This window comes from Choloepus didactylus, chromosome 2 (assembly GCF_015220235.1).
Source record: "Choloepus didactylus isolate mChoDid1 chromosome 2, mChoDid1.pri, whole genome shotgun sequence".
Lineage (NCBI taxonomy): Eukaryota > Metazoa > Chordata > Mammalia > Pilosa > Megalonychidae > Choloepus > Choloepus didactylus.
This window is the reverse complement of record NC_051308.1, coordinates 195,999,123-196,015,052: the sequence shown is the minus strand read 5'-3', so window position 1 is coordinate 196,015,052 and position 15,930 is coordinate 195,999,123. Positions and strand designations below refer to the sequence as shown.

Genomic DNA, 15,930 nt, shown 5'->3' with positions numbered 1-15,930 from the left:
ATTTCCACTGCTGGTCAGAAATCAAAAGCATCTGAAACCTACTTCTAGCTGTTCTGATACCACATTCAGCTATATGTTTAGGTACAAGGGTCATCTATGGCAAAAACTAAACAGGTTTATTTACTTTCAACATAATATTTTTCTTGGGATTTTTTGATGTACAATTGACAGCAACCAATCATCATCATCTCTAGATTTTGTTTTCTAATTTTTATTGTTTTCAGAAAGAGTGAATCATCAAATGAAACACAATCATTTAATTCTTATGGCTTACATTTAATTTTTACACCTATTTATAAAAATTAATTTATAAATCCAGGAAAGAAAAAATAAGGTCACATTTTTCCAATTTCAAGATTGGAAAATATGGTTGCCATATGTGTAATGAATGGTAAAGCAAACAAGCTGCAGCCCAAGGATGGCATATTTATAGGCACAAACTAAATCACAAATAGTATGTCGATCTGCGTTTAGCAGATACATTGACTTCACTATTCCATTCAAATCAAATCTGTCACCTGACATAGCACTAACCAATGCATTCAGGTTTTCATTTAAGTTGTCTTACCTTTTGTAAATTGGCCCTGTCTGATGGTGGAATCATCTCAGGAGTAAGAATCTGAGGAGGATCAATGCCCTTTATTAACTTTTGATTGATTAAGTGGAATGCCAAGGCAAACTGATCCTTTGAAAGTTTCCCACAGCCCTTTGTGTCACATAATGCCCTGTACAAATAAACAAAATGAACAGTATATAAATGCTGTTACTATACCATCCTAAAAATCCAGGAGAAAAGTAATAAGATTGCATGTAGCTTTTAAAAAATGTTCAGTTGAATTAAAAAAAACACTCAAGGTTAGAAGAAATAGATCAGCTAAGATGGTATAAAAAGAGAATGTTCACCCTGGTACTGAGAAGGAGCCTTTAATCCGGGTTTACTTTGTGCTTTTTTACCAATTTCCAGAACCACTACAGAGTCAGAATTGTGGTGGGCCAAAGAATCCCAACATTCCCTACTCCCAAAATTTTCAAAATTAAAAGATGTTTAAAGATGAAACCCAAGCTTCAACAAATTTGGCTTAATGGTGACACTAGAAAGAGTCTAAGACAAGCAAAATTTTCCACATCAGATGGCTTCCTGCAACTTTTGGAGTAGGAGGATATAAGGATCACTAAACCAAAGCAGAAATAACAGCTGAAAATGGAGATCACATGGGAGGAGAAGGCAGCAATCTGGAAAGCTTTACAAAATCACTCTAAAAGAAAGAGCAGATGTTTCATTCTATTTTTTTTCTTTCTCTTTCTTCCTTCCTTATTATTATTTATTTATTTATTAAATGCTCCTTTCTGAAACCCTGATCCATTTGATTCATTGAGTCAATATAGCCTGATGAAGGCTATGGTGTCAAATAAAACTTGAATTCCAGCTTTTCCACTTATTTGTCTGTGACCTTGGCCAAACTTTTTAACCTCTCCAAGACTCATTTGCCTCATCTACAAAGTAGAGATGATAACACCCATCTTGCATGGTTACTGCAAGGATTAAAAACAAGGGCCATAAAGAAAAATTTAATAAATAGATAGATAGATAGATAGATAGACAGATAGAGCAAGCCATACAAGTCTGGACATAATGTCAAGCCATTGACAGCTGCCATTTATTGGGCCTAGTGCCTAACCTAGATTAGGTGCTCAAAAATGGCAGCTGTCAATAGTTACACATATTTATTTCTTCCCAGTTTGGTGTTCTTATTCCTTTAAGGCAGATCTGTCCTCCTCTATTCTTTTCTAAGTTTCTCTTCACAATTATGTGGTTCCACTTCTGATGGCTGCCCCTTAAAAACCTCAAATTAACCTCTGGTATAGTCATGAAGATTGGTGGTAGGCACAATATAAAGCATTTTCATATACATTATTTCATTTAATGTAAAATTTATTAAGCACCATAAGGTTTGTCTTTTTTTAAGGACCAAATGTATTATTCCTATGTAAAGGTGTGAAAGTATAGACATCCCCTGCAGAATTATACAGTTCCTTAAAGGAACTATTTTACAAACTGCTTAAATTTCTGATTATTTGGATTCTCCCTTTAAAATGTAAGTTTATTTAACTGATACAAACAAATGCTATGCTTTAACATTAAAATAATCAACTGACAGTGCCAATCTTAAGAGCTTCAGATAACCCATTCTCAAGCTTTGTCTATTATACAGAAGAAATCCTCAGAATTAAATTTTCTCTAAAAAAAAGAATTCTGAAACAAAAACTCTCCTATTTACAAATGCATAAAAAAAAAAGAAGGGATGAAACTAGAGGTGACACAAAACCATATCTGTTTTTTAAAATCAATTTTAATAGTCTTACCAAATATGGGCCAGTAAGGTAGAAGGTAAACCTGTCTTCAGGAAGATTTCACGAACCTCCAGTCCAGACACAAATCCATCCATATCTTTATCAGTTTTCAGGAAGATTTCATCATACTTAGCTTTTTCTGCAGGGGATACAACCCACTACAGGAAAAAAAATAAAGTATTTCTGTTAAAATGAAACAAACTTTGAAGTGTCACTCTATTAACATATGACAGTATCTAACACAAATTCTGATCTATTCTGCCCCACTATCTACAGCAATAGCATATATCGCAACTATCACACTTCCATCAAAATGTGATGAAAGGAAAATAACAGAAGAAAATTATAGGTCAGTTAGGACTATATTTTTAGATGCCCATTTCACTTTTTATTTTAAGTAATGCATAAATTCAAGCATAGTTAACTCTTGACTCATAAAAGCCCACGTTAGTATGCAAAGCTGGGAAAAGTCTGTATAAACAAAATAGTCAGAAAAACCCTCAATATTGATTTTTTGTAGTTTCAACTTCCACTGGCCAATTTGCGTAACTGTCATTCTTTTCATTTACCAACCTAACTAGAGAGCAAACGGGAGAGAAAAATGGCCATGGGCAAACCAAATTGGATAATATGACATCGAAGAATCAAGAGTTAACTAGAAACTAAATAAAAACAAACAAAAACACCTACTAACAATGCCAGGGCAAGCATGCCATGTTAGCATGGAGCATCTTCCATCTCCAACGTTAATTATAGATAGATCAAGGCAAAAGCAATGAAACATTCATATGACCTAAGGCCAAATGCAAGAGAAGGAATATCTGTCTTCTCTGGGCCATCAAATTATGCAGGTTCAATGAGAGGGAACTCTCAATCTTGGCTCCCTTTGATTGTTCCTTCTATCTTTATTACCAGTAATCAACTGTTAAATGTCATGCATTTTGTTAAAAAATAGAATCCTGTAACACTGATAAATCTATACCTGTCTTAACGGAGCTTTGGTAGGTAAAATGCCTACAGGTGGTAAGGAGTGGTAAGGTTCCTTGGCTGATGCTGAAGAGGGGATCAACCGCATTGAGCCTGATATACTGACCGTTTTTCTCTTAGAAGGTGGCACCAAGGCTGGAGGCAAGGACATTGGCACAGGTTCCTTCTCCAGTGCACAGTATACCAAAAACATGGCCTTCAAAATATACGAACCAGGGTCATATATATTAAAACAAATGCCACATTTGTCACTGACATTATTATTGTTCAACAAAGCATTTTTAAGCTGTCTCAAATACTTTTTGAGGAAATTAGGCTGGGAGTAAAAAAAGGGAAGAGGGAGGAAGGGAAAGGAAGAAGGGTGAAAGGAAACAAATCAAAGCTAAGCAACTTTTGGGAAGACAAAATCCTGAGTAGCAAAAACTTCAAGACACGCTCTTCAACTAAAGTTCTTGCCATGTCAAAAGCAAACAACCTGGGGAAAAAATATCTGCAAAGAAAGAGCTAATCTCTATCTCCTTAATACATAAAGAGCTCCTAGAAATTGACAGAGGAGAAACCAAACCAAACAGAAAATGGGCAGAGTATGAAAAGATATTTTAGAAAACAGGAAACACAAATGGCCCATCCTTTGACATATGAAAATATGCTCAACTTTACTCATAATAAGAAAACTGCAAGGTAGAACTATACTGAAATACCACTTTCTACCTAAAAGGCAAAAATCCAAGTTTCACAACACACTTTCTTAGCTAGCTGTGGAGAAACAAGCACTTTCATACATTACTTAGTGGGTACTCAAATTGGTATAAACTCTATGAAGGATAAATTAGCAAAATCTACTGATCTGAAAATGTATGTCCCATCTGACTCAGCAATCCCAGATCTGAAATTCATCTTCAGATTTACCTACCTACATATGAAATATTGTATGAAAAAAGATGATTAAATCCAGCATTATTTCTATTACCACCTAAGTGTCCATCAACAGGAAGACTGGTTAAAAAATTATGGTACACCATAGGATAAAATACCATGAAGCAGTAAAAGAAAAATAATGGAAACATTCTGTATCGTAACTGTGGTGATGGCTTCAGAGGTACATACAGTTATCAAAATTCATTGTACATAAAGTGTTCCTCAATAAAACTGAAAAGGGAAAACGAATCATAGAGATGCTCTGTATGTAAAAAGATATCCAAGACATTCTGTTAAACATGAAAAAAGTAAAAGTATGGTGTGGAACAGGATATATAGTGTGCTATCTTCTGTGGTAAGAGAGGGATAATTATTCATAGGTGTTTATATTGGTATTAAGAAATTCTAAGAAGATACATAAGAAGTGAAGAAAAGCAGTTATTTCTTTGTTTTGACAAGAGATTTTTTTCAATGAATATCTTCTTTTATTGTATTGATATTTTGTTAAACTTTTTGTTTTGAAATACTTTCAAACTTACAGGATAGTTACAAAAACAATACAAATCCCATATAGAGAACTCTTAACATATCCCTGCCAAGACAGCCAGCTCCACCAATCCAACATTTTGCCACATTTGTCATATCATTCCATCTATACATCTACCAATCCATCCATCTCTCTATTTATCAGTCTATTTTCTGAATACTTGAGTGTATGCTGTATACATAATGCTCCTTGAACATTTTAGTACTATCATGTACAATTCCTAAAAATAAGGATATTCACATATATAATCACCTTAGATGCAGTCATCCAGTTGCAGAAAATTTAACATTGTTATAAAGCTTACAATCTATATTCCAATTTTTTCATATATCCAATAATGTTACTTTGAGCTTATCCTTGTCCCTTGTTAGATCCCATCCAGGAGCAAGAGCTGCATTTAACTGTCACTGTCTACTTAGTTGCTTTTTCTTTTTTCAATTATGCAAACATACAAACAACTTAAACTTTCCCATATTAACCATTCCCAAGCACACCATTCAGTGGGACTAATCACATTCAAACTGTTGCAGTACCCTCATCACCTTCCATTACCAAAATTTTCTCATCTCCCCAAACAAAAACCTTTTGCCCATTATGCATTAACTCCCCCTTCCCCTGCTTTCTGCCCTTGGCAACTTGTACACTACTTCCTGTCTCAATGAGCTTGCAAATTCTATGATATTTTCTTTGTTGTTACCATGGGGCTTAAATTTAACATCCTAAATTTATGACAATCTCATTTGTTTTCATACCAACTTAACTTCAAAAGTATACACAACTACATTCCTATACCACTCCATTCCCCCACCTTTGTGCAGTTCTTGTCTCAAGTTAAAAGTGGAGTTACAAATAAAAAATACAACAGTACTAGCATTTATATTTACCCACGTTGTTATCCTTACAAGAGATCTTTAGTTCTTCATATGGCTTCCATCTATTGTCTACTGCTCTCTGCTTTGAATCTGCAGAATTCCCGTATCTCTTACAGGGCCAGTCTAATGCTGATGAACTCCCTGGGCTTTTGTTTATCGGGAATGTCTTAATTTCCCCCTCATTTTTGAAAGACAGTTGTGCCAGATATAGAATTCTTGGTTAGCAATTATTTGCTTTCAGCACTTTAAATATATCCTCTAACTACCTTACTACCTCCATGGTTTCTGATGAAAAATCGGCACTTAATCTTATTGAGGGTCCTTTATGCATGACATGATCTTCTCTCTTGCAGTTTTCAAATGATTATGACTCCTGAATCATTATATAGACATTTCTTTTTAGTGTATAGTATATTAGACTAGCCAGAAGGAAATACCTGAAATTGCTGATCTGTAACCCAGGATCCTTGATTTTTGATAAGGATTGTGTAATTATATAGTTTTTATCTCATGACTGTGTGATTGTAAAAACCTGGTCACTGACACTCTTTTCATCCAGTGTATGGTTAGATAAGTAATAAAACAAAGACATGCATGGGGAGTGGGGCAATCTTTTTTTAGAGCATAAGCTCATTCAACAATACTGGATTACTAAGACTTAAAAGATTTAAGGGCCTCCACTTTATGTATAAAGAAGTGATTTGGGCCCCAATATAACAAAAAACTATTTGAACGAATAGGACAGCACACTTGTAAACCTCATCCCAGCAAAGGGAACAATAAACTTTATCATTATTATTAGTTAATTACCTTCGTTCATTGCCAATACCATAATCTGATATGAATTGTGAGTTTGCAAATTGATACCAGAGAGGAAAATTTGGGCTTTTTGCAAAATGTCCCCATAGCACCCAGTCAGAGACTTTCTATTAAGCTAAATGGATTGGTAGCAAAATTAAGGGAAATATATTTCCAATATATCCTTATACTCTTAAATACAATTCATTACTGGGCACACAAAATACTGACAAAAGTCAGACATAAAAAATTCTACACTCAAGGAGATAAAAATGACTTTTAAAATCTACTTTATTATTGTGTGTATACATGCATATACACACACACACAAAACTCTCAAAAGTCACTTCAATTTTGGCCAGAACACCCATGGCATTCAAAGGCCTGACCTGCACAAATTCAGTTTAAAAAAAAAAAAAGGGGGAACTCAAAAGATATCCTGGATTCTGGAAAGCACTGGGTTTCAGAGATTATGAAAAACCATCTACATTTGAAAAGAAACAAGGGCCATTCATTAAAGGTTTACATGGCAACAGAAGTTATACAAGTTAGAATCTCTCACTAACTTCAACTTTATTTATTCCTGTTTAAAGAAAAAAAAAACCAACCACAAAACCCATTTATGCTATAAAAGGAAAGAAAGAAACAGGATAAGAATTTTAAAGGTAAGCCTCGAGAACATAAACACTCAAGCTCAATCAGATTTTGGTTTATTAGCAAAGTAAGTTATTCTGAAAAAAAAAATCTATATTGCAATTCAACAAACCAAGTTAAAAAATCCCTCACTAATTTCATTTTTATTTGTTCCTATGCAAAAAAAATAAACACAGTAGATACCAGATCTTTAAAACAAACTCCAAACAAAAATCTGAAATCTTCTGGAGGTAAAAAGAGAAATGAAAATAATCTAAAGGTCGCATTTTACTGGAGTGAGGGTTAAGAATCTTGTTTTCAAATACTGGAGAAATGGGTATGATAAATACAGGGCAAGGCACACTAACTATTAATGGAACAAGGCATTATCACAGAATTTCCAAATTAGCAAGGGAGAAAAATGAATGAATCAGAACTTAATAATCAGCAACAATAAAAAACAGAAAATAAAAGTAAAATAAATAGGTACAGAGGAGGAATAAAATCAATATATGTGTCCTTATCTTAAAGGTGTCAAATTAGGTAAAAATTAAAGCACAGCTATGTGCCATTTTCAAGAGAGATAACATCAAACTTAAGAAATGAAATAGATAATTCAAAGAAAGAAAGAATAGGAAAAGCAATATTAATATCACACAATCTGGAATTTAAAATTAAAAGCAGTAAGGATGATAAAATTGGAAGAGTTCCTTAGGAAAGCAGAAAGGGAGAAAGCAAACATGGCAAAATGGAGAACAATTAGCAAATCTAGAAGGTATCTTGGTCTTCACTATTTTTATAAAAACCTTTAAGCAGTAAATTCCCACAAATATGTTTACCATTTTAAAATTATTTTTAAATATGATTTTACTTTTATTAAAAATAAAGTTAAGTTGACTAGGAAAAGCTTCAGGGTACATAAGACAAACTGTATTTACTCTCCTTACCTTAGCATGTACTACAATTTATCAAATGAGGATACTACTATTATCCTCCACCTATTCTAACTATAGCTCCTTTAGAATTTTTTAAATTCACTTTAATAAGGAAAAAAAAATTCCTCAATACATCTTACCATTGCAAAGATTTTATACCGGTATTCTAAACACAAAAACCATTCATGAAAAGTTAACACAGAATTTGATAGTCTTTCAAAGTACATCATCAGCCAAACTCTTCAATACATCCCCTTTCGTCAAAACATCCCACAAATGATGTCCCAACTAATGATATATAGCTGGGATATCTTTTGTCACCACTGAGGGGGTAGCCCTTGCCATTTCCCAGCTATCACCCAAATTAAAATTTAAAAGATCAAGGAACCTGTGACCTTGAACACAAGTCACATTAAATTTCTTTAAACTTCTATCTACATACATGTATAAATACAGATATATATATGAAGTATGCCTACTTCATTTGGCTCTTGTGGGAAGCAAATAGCATACAATTTATGAAAGGGCAAAAAAAAAAATTAAGGACAATGAGAAACTGACACATAGTAAACTTCATATAATAGATTTATAGCGGTATAATATCCTCCAAACAAAAATCTTGACATATTCATGGTCATGAAAATAAAAATAGGTCATGAACTTGGCAACAAAGAAAACCTTAACAAATTTTTTAAAGCAGAGAGATTATATAGACCACATTCTCTAAGTCATAAACCAATCAAGTTAAAAATACAAACAAAGGTAATAAAAAACAATCTTAACTACTTTGAGACAAGGAAACATATTCCTAACCAGATAACCAAAGAAAATTTAAAATTACCTAGAAAGCAGGAAAAGAAAAAACACTTTCTAATACTATCTATGGATCCAGCCTAAACCTGTATTCAAGGGGAAATGTATTCTTTAAATACTTTCAATATTAAAAATGAAAATAAAAGAACTTAGTACTCATCTTCAGAAATTGAAAAAAGCAATAACAAAATAAACCAAAAGAAACTAGAAAGAGGGAATTAAGATAAAAGCTAAAAAAGACAGAAATAAAAAGTCAAAACTTAATAGAAAGAGTAAATTCTAAAAACTGGTTCTTTTAAAAGATCAACAAAATAGACAAAATTGAATTAACAATGAGAGAGAACAAAATTACACAAGATTTGGAATGAGAAAGGAGCACAACCACAAAGCCAGGAGATATTAAGAGAATATTACAAATCTATGGCAACAAGTTTGCAAGTCAAGGAAATGGTTCATAAACAAAAAAAAAAGATCGAAAATTTGAACAGACTAATTTCCAAATAAGAGATTAAAAGAAGGACTAAAGATTCACCACTATGGATTCACAGTAGAGTTGTCTCTAATCTTTAAGGAAGAGATAATTACAACACTGTGTAACTTACTATCCAATTGCTAAGAATATGTCTTCAGATAAGATGTGAAAATATTCTCTGCCTTCATAAGTCAAGTGAAACCAAAGTCTTATTCATGTTTTCTTTTAATGAAATAAACATGATATTTGGGAGGAATATATGAAGCAAAGTTATTTCATAGCAGAATGTACTGAGATGCCTTATCAAAATAGGATACAAAACATCACTCAATATCTCTACATGCATTATCCAAAGTGAATATCCTATGTACCTTAAAGTCAAATAAAATAAAGATAGAGAAAACACACTTTCTATTACCCCTTTGTTTAAAATATATATATTTACTGCCTATAGGTCTAGGAAATAGTCTCATACCAAAAATCGTATGGAAATATAGATTCCCTCTGTAGATAAACTAAAAGGGGAAATTTTCACTTGAGAAAACAATTAAGTTGTTTAACATTTAAAAAGCATTAGGCTACTTACAACTGCAAACTCATCTCTGTCAAGCATTCCATCATGGTCAATATCACTCAACTCCCAAACCTTAAAAAGAAAAGCAAGAATTAAGAAAGATTAATGTCCTTTCATTTCATGTGCTACTTGTAGACATCAAAAACATAAATGGGGGGAAAGGCATCAAACACTATAAGGCCTATTTCTCTGAGAAATTTCAAGTATATTATCATTTCATATCACATATCATATATTATATTAACATTACAATAAAAGGAAGTAATAAGTCTTAATACTAAATATTTTTAAATAGAAATTCCTTTTTAAAATTTTAAAGAAAATACAATTTTGTTCCTCTCAAGAAAACAATTATTTACAAAGTACTTTAAAAACTACAATGCTTTTTCACAAATATCTCAGTTAATTCATGCAACAACTCCATTACTATCACCCTGTTTTAGATATGAGCTATATGACTTATACAGGATCATGCAACTATTATTAAATAACGGAATCTGTTTTCATTGTGATAACTTCCAACTAAGTCCATTATTGTTTTCCTTTACTACAGCATTTCTACTTGGCTGAAAGAAATATCCCAATGAACACTGTCTTATTAATAATTTTCTAGCTAATGTCAAGGGCTTACAAAGAAAAAATAAAATCTAGTAGATTTGATCTAAATCCAGAGTTGATTCCATGGCTTTAGACCAGATATAAAACTACTTATATTCTTGAAAAGAAATACTTAAATCATTCAACAAAATCTGAATAGGGCAGAGAAAGAAAGTTACTGGTGAGAAGATAAGCAAGGGCCTAGTCATTAAATGCCTTGAGAGGAATTTGGACTTTATCCTAAATGCAATGGGAAGCTACTAAAGGGTTAGTTTTAAGTCAAAAAATGACAGAAACCTATCTTTATTTTAGAAATTCCCCATTGACCATAAAAAAGTGGAGAAATGATTAGTGGAAAGCAATACCAAAGCATGCCCTTTAAATCAATATTTATTAAGCAAATAATCTATACCACACTGATCCAGTAGTAGTTGTATTAGTAACAGTAGTATTGATGGTCATGGTAATTATCATCATCATCATCAGAGCAGCCAGCATTCAGGGTATGCACTAAGCACTATGCTAAGTACTTTACATATATTATCACATTTAATTGTTACAATCCTATAAATTGGGAATGACGGTACCCATTCTAAAGATTACAAAACTGAGACATGGTTTTCTAATGATTTGCCCAAGGTAATACATCTAAGAAGTGGTGCAGCCAGGATTTGACCCTATGCAAATGACTAAGCAGGGGAATTAAGAAAGGGCTACAGGTTTAAAGAGGGCAAGATAAGTTTGAAATATGAAGAGGAGTAGAAAGATATTCCTAAGAAAACAGCACAAAAGTAGCTATCAATAGGGAGAGCCTAGCCAAGGTTGGTGACCATGAATTTATGACAACGCCAGTCTTATAAGGATTTTCTCAGCAGTCCATTTGCAACCACAGACAAGGCAGATAATTAATTAGCTTCATGTAAAATTGGGATTTTAACAGATAGGAGAGATGGAAGAATAACAATGGCAAAGGGAGATAAGGCTAGGGACACGAAACTGTGGGCCAAAAATTCCAAGCTGGATGAGGAAGAAAAAAAAATTCGAAAGATAGTGGGAAGGAAAAGGAGTCTGAGATTTAAAGGTCTTGATGTCAAAGAATTAAAGCCTTTTAAGGAGGGAACAACCAATTCAGAAATATATTGGCAATAATTTTATATATTAAGTCAGAACACAAAGAATTCTGTATTAATACAATTTCAAAATAAGATCTGTATATTTCTAACAATGAGCTATAAATGTTCCTGGTAGACACAAAATTAAAATACATAAAAATTACACTTAGAATTTAATAATATCTTACTCTTCCAAGGATGTCCACAGGTAACTTAGAATTCAGCAGCACTGGTTTCACTTTATCACCAGAAAGAAATCCATTCACTGGGCTTAAACTATCAAAAATTGCATCATATTTGGCCTTATCGTCACTCTAAAATGTAAAAAAGATCACAAGTTAAATAATGGTGAAAAGGACTTAAATGCAGCTATAAAAATCAAGTCTTCAAAGAATAGAAACATAAACTATCATTAAAAAATCTTTTCACTTGCAAAATATATTATAATCAAAATATATTATAGTAATTAATAATTTCAAAGTAGTTCTACTAAAGAGTCCAGTGTTCTCATGCCTTTTGTAGTTGGAACACTATCTTTGCTTTTCTAATGTTAGGTTAATATTAAAGCTTTCAGAGCCAGAAGGGCTTTGAAGGGCATCTAGTCCAACCTTCTTACTTATAAGAACACAGAGCAAGTTAGTGACATTCCATGACTTCCTAAGCATGGTATTAGGTACATTTCAAATCCAAATAAATAAATTTAAAAATAAAATCACTCCCTTGAGAATAAATAACAAGATTCCCCCATTTTTCCCAAAGCAAGATTTCTTTTGATCAATAATAAGATTTCTCCAAAAATCCTGGAAAGTCATTCATGTAACATCAAAAACTGTTGTTCATGATTTGCCCAGTCAAGGCCAAATGCCTATAAACACTTTTCAAAATCAGTCCACAGACCACAAGCATACACACCCATACCAAAATGGTTTTCTGACAAAACTGTAAACATTTATTAAAGTCATTTAATCTATTATATTCTAATGTTTTAAAGTTACAATTTTTTTAAATCTGATAGCTATAAACAAGATGATGCCTTCAAATAATTATAATCTAAAACACCCATTTCAGAAAGAGATTTCATAAAGAATTTGTTTTGATAGCTGAAACAAAGAGAACAGCTTATTAACTGGAATTTTCAAACAAGAAATAATACCAATAGGGTATACTAGTGTTCCTCAAGTATTTTAGTTAATATAGGATTATGACATCACCTTTTTACTTTACAATATAACAAACGAGATTAGACCAATACTAATTGTCACAAAATGACTGACACCACTGAAAGATCCCTCAAAAGATTTCCAGTACCAGTATTCCCCTACCTTGAGCATACGACTGAAAGACTAATGCAGATTGCAATACATTTTGGAGGTAGGGGAAGAGGACTATATGGACAGAAGGAAAAACAGGTATAAAAAGACAATAGTTACAAGTTTACTTACTTTTACAGCCCATGGGAGCTCAGCTGCAGGAGTTCCACTAATGAGCAAAGGGCTATTGGTATCATGCTAAAAAGGAAAATATAGCACATTTATAAGCAATGAAGAAAAAGAAGTCTTTAAGTCTTTGGATTTAAATACATTCATAGGAAATGCTCCCTCCTCCCAATGCAATAGGACACTCTATCTTACATTAACTATATCTTCATTTAAGCACAAAAAAAACTATTTTCAAGGAGTTAGCAACATAAATGATTATAAAGCACTAACTAAAACATACATGTATTACAAATGAAACCCTATTACAACTGAGGCCAAGATAAAAGTATCTGAATGTAACAAAAATACTTATGGTCCTCAACTGATGACTTTTTCCCAACAGTATTATTTAAGGAAATAAAATTGGGAAAACAACCCAATGTGGATACCCCTTAGGATGTCTAAGTGACAAGCATTAACAGCTATTATTATAATACCTAATATTATCAAGGTAAAAGTATTAACACCTATACCCAAGTCATTATGTTTATCTCAATACATTTGAAAAATCTTTATACTAATATAGTTAGGTAACAAATCCCTAAATTAACCCTCTGACTCTATATGGCCTCTTGGTAATTTCCTAAATAAAGAAGTGCAGAAATTCTCAAAACTGAAGTTAAATTCATAACACTAAAAACAATACTTTGTAAATACTGAGTTTGAAAACAAGCAAGAAGAGCTATAACATTTAAGAAAAAAGGAGTGAGATGTGGAGAACAAACTCAGATATAAAGACATATTACCAAATATGATCATCAAAACATAATATGAGACCATCATATGGATGATCAATGGGTCAGAACAGAGTAATCAGAAAGAAACCAAAATTCATATATGAGAATTCAGCATGATTGAGATGGCATTTCAAATCAGTAAGGAAAAAATTTATTATTCTTTATAAACTGTATTAGGTAGATCAGCAGGATAGCCATCACGAAACAATATAAATTTGAATCCATACTCGTGATCAGGATTAATTTAAATGTGAAAAAGAAATAAAAATGTTTAAGAAACTAATAATTCATTTACATAAAAACAACTTTTTCACAAAAAAGAATCATCACTAACAAAGTCAAAAGACAAATGACAAATGGAAAAAATATCTGCAACTCATTTAGACAAAGAGCAAATTTCCTAATATGTCAAGTGCTCTAGAATTCAACAAGCAAAAAACAACTCAAGAAAAATGAGGAAAAACTATAAACAGACATTTCACAGACAGGCAATGCAAATGGCTCATAAGCATACGGAAAGCTGTTCAATTTTACTCCTAAAACCAAAATACAAATAAAAACTACACCTACATACCATTTTGCACCTATAAAACTGACAAGGATCCAAAAGTTTGCTACAGTAGAGTAGCAAAAGTGTAGGAAATATGTGCCCCACCAACTGCTGGTGGGAATGTGATCTAGTACAATCACTAAGGAAGGCAAATTGACAATTTAAGTGAAAATTACAAATGCACAAACACTGAAACAGCAATTCCATTTCTGGGGATTTATGCATACTAATATACTCCTACACATGTAAAGTGAGATATATACAAGGTTACTATTAATTATAGCATTTTTTATAATAAAAGATTAGAAACAAGGTAAACACCCACCAAAAGGAAGTTAAAATACATTATGAATACTAAGGGAATACTAAGCAGCTACAAAAAAGAATTATGAAGCTTTTATGTAATGATATGTAAAAAATCTCTAAAACATAATTTTAAAAAGGTCTAGAATCATGTGTATAAAATGTTAAAAATAATGTAAAATGAGGAAATGCATACTAATATTTATATTTCTTTGATACACTTATAATAGCTCTAGAAGGATACACAAGAAACTATTAACAGCAGTAGCCACTGAGAAATAAACCAGGTAGCTGGGCAATATGGGTTGGAGGGAGAATTTCATATATATGTATTAGTTTTCAAACCATGTGGTATCATTTCAACAAAAAATTAAATACAATTTAAATTTTTAAGTGTTTCTTACAAATCTTGGTGGAGGAACAGCCAGGTTCAAGCTACTCAGTGAAACCTCCAATCCATTCTGGGCACATGCCACAAGTCGCAAAGCAACAAAGAATTCCTGAGAAAGAAAAGTATGAATGTTAAGACCCTGCTATATACACATATAAATAAACACACACACAGTGTGAAAATATACGATTCATAATCATTCCAGGTTTTTATGTTGCAACAAACATAATGGTACATTTGCCTGGAAATCAATTGCTTTAAAATCAAGACCTGCATACAAAGATGTTTCTGACATTCTAAACAGCAAAAAACTGATAACAATATAAAAGTGGAAATATTTAAATGAATTGTGATACATATAAATAGTGGAAATTATACAGAATAATCATGTTTCAAAGCATATTTATTTTTGATATGAGAAATGTTATAATTTGAGTTAGAAAACAGAACTGAAAAAAGCCTAGAAGGAAATAATACCTAAATATTATTGGGTTATCTGTGAATTGTGAGAATACAAATTTTGAAATGGAGTTGGTCATTCAAGTTGCACAATCACTGCTATTTCAGAATAGCTAGAGAGAATCACTGTGCAGCATCTGAAACAATTACACAACTGCTTGACTTCAAAATACCTATAAATCTCCCCCAAAGGCCCTTGGGGTTGAAGTCTCAGCCCAAAATCAACAAACTAAATAAATCAACCAACCAACCAACAAATAAATAAATGCAAAGAAGCTGAAGCGAGTTTTGAATAAAGCAGAAAGGAAATGATAAAAGCTTTTACTCCAGTTATTACTTGCAACTTGTCAGTACCAGTTGGGGACTGAATCAATCTTGCCCCCGACAAAAGTCATGTTCAGG

The 15,930-nt window shown here is 32.4% G+C and overlaps 1 protein-coding gene across 3 annotated transcripts in view; it reads right to left on the bottom strand.

The window, feature by feature from the left end:
- The window catches only part of EPS15 (epidermal growth factor receptor pathway substrate 15), a 209,658-nt gene that overhangs the window by 151,381 nt on the left and 42,347 nt on the right, over positions 1 to 15,930 (bottom strand). For 2 of the 3 annotated variants that reach the window (XM_037827251.1, XM_037827249.1), the window contains exons 5-11: positions 15,083 to 15,178; positions 13,053 to 13,118; positions 11,799 to 11,924; positions 9,914 to 9,973; positions 3,335 to 3,535; positions 2,365 to 2,510; positions 569 to 725 (exon numbers count right to left, since the gene is read on the bottom strand). In XM_037827251.1, coding sequence (XP_037683179.1) covers positions 569 to 725; positions 2,365 to 2,510; positions 3,335 to 3,535; positions 9,914 to 9,973; positions 11,799 to 11,924; positions 13,053 to 13,118; positions 15,083 to 15,178 — 852 coding nt within the window. The remainder of the gene's footprint in view (positions 1 to 568; positions 726 to 2,364; positions 2,511 to 3,334; positions 3,536 to 9,913; positions 9,974 to 11,798; positions 11,925 to 13,052; positions 13,119 to 15,082; positions 15,179 to 15,930) is intronic. The other variant, XM_037827250.1, reaches the window with a different exon arrangement.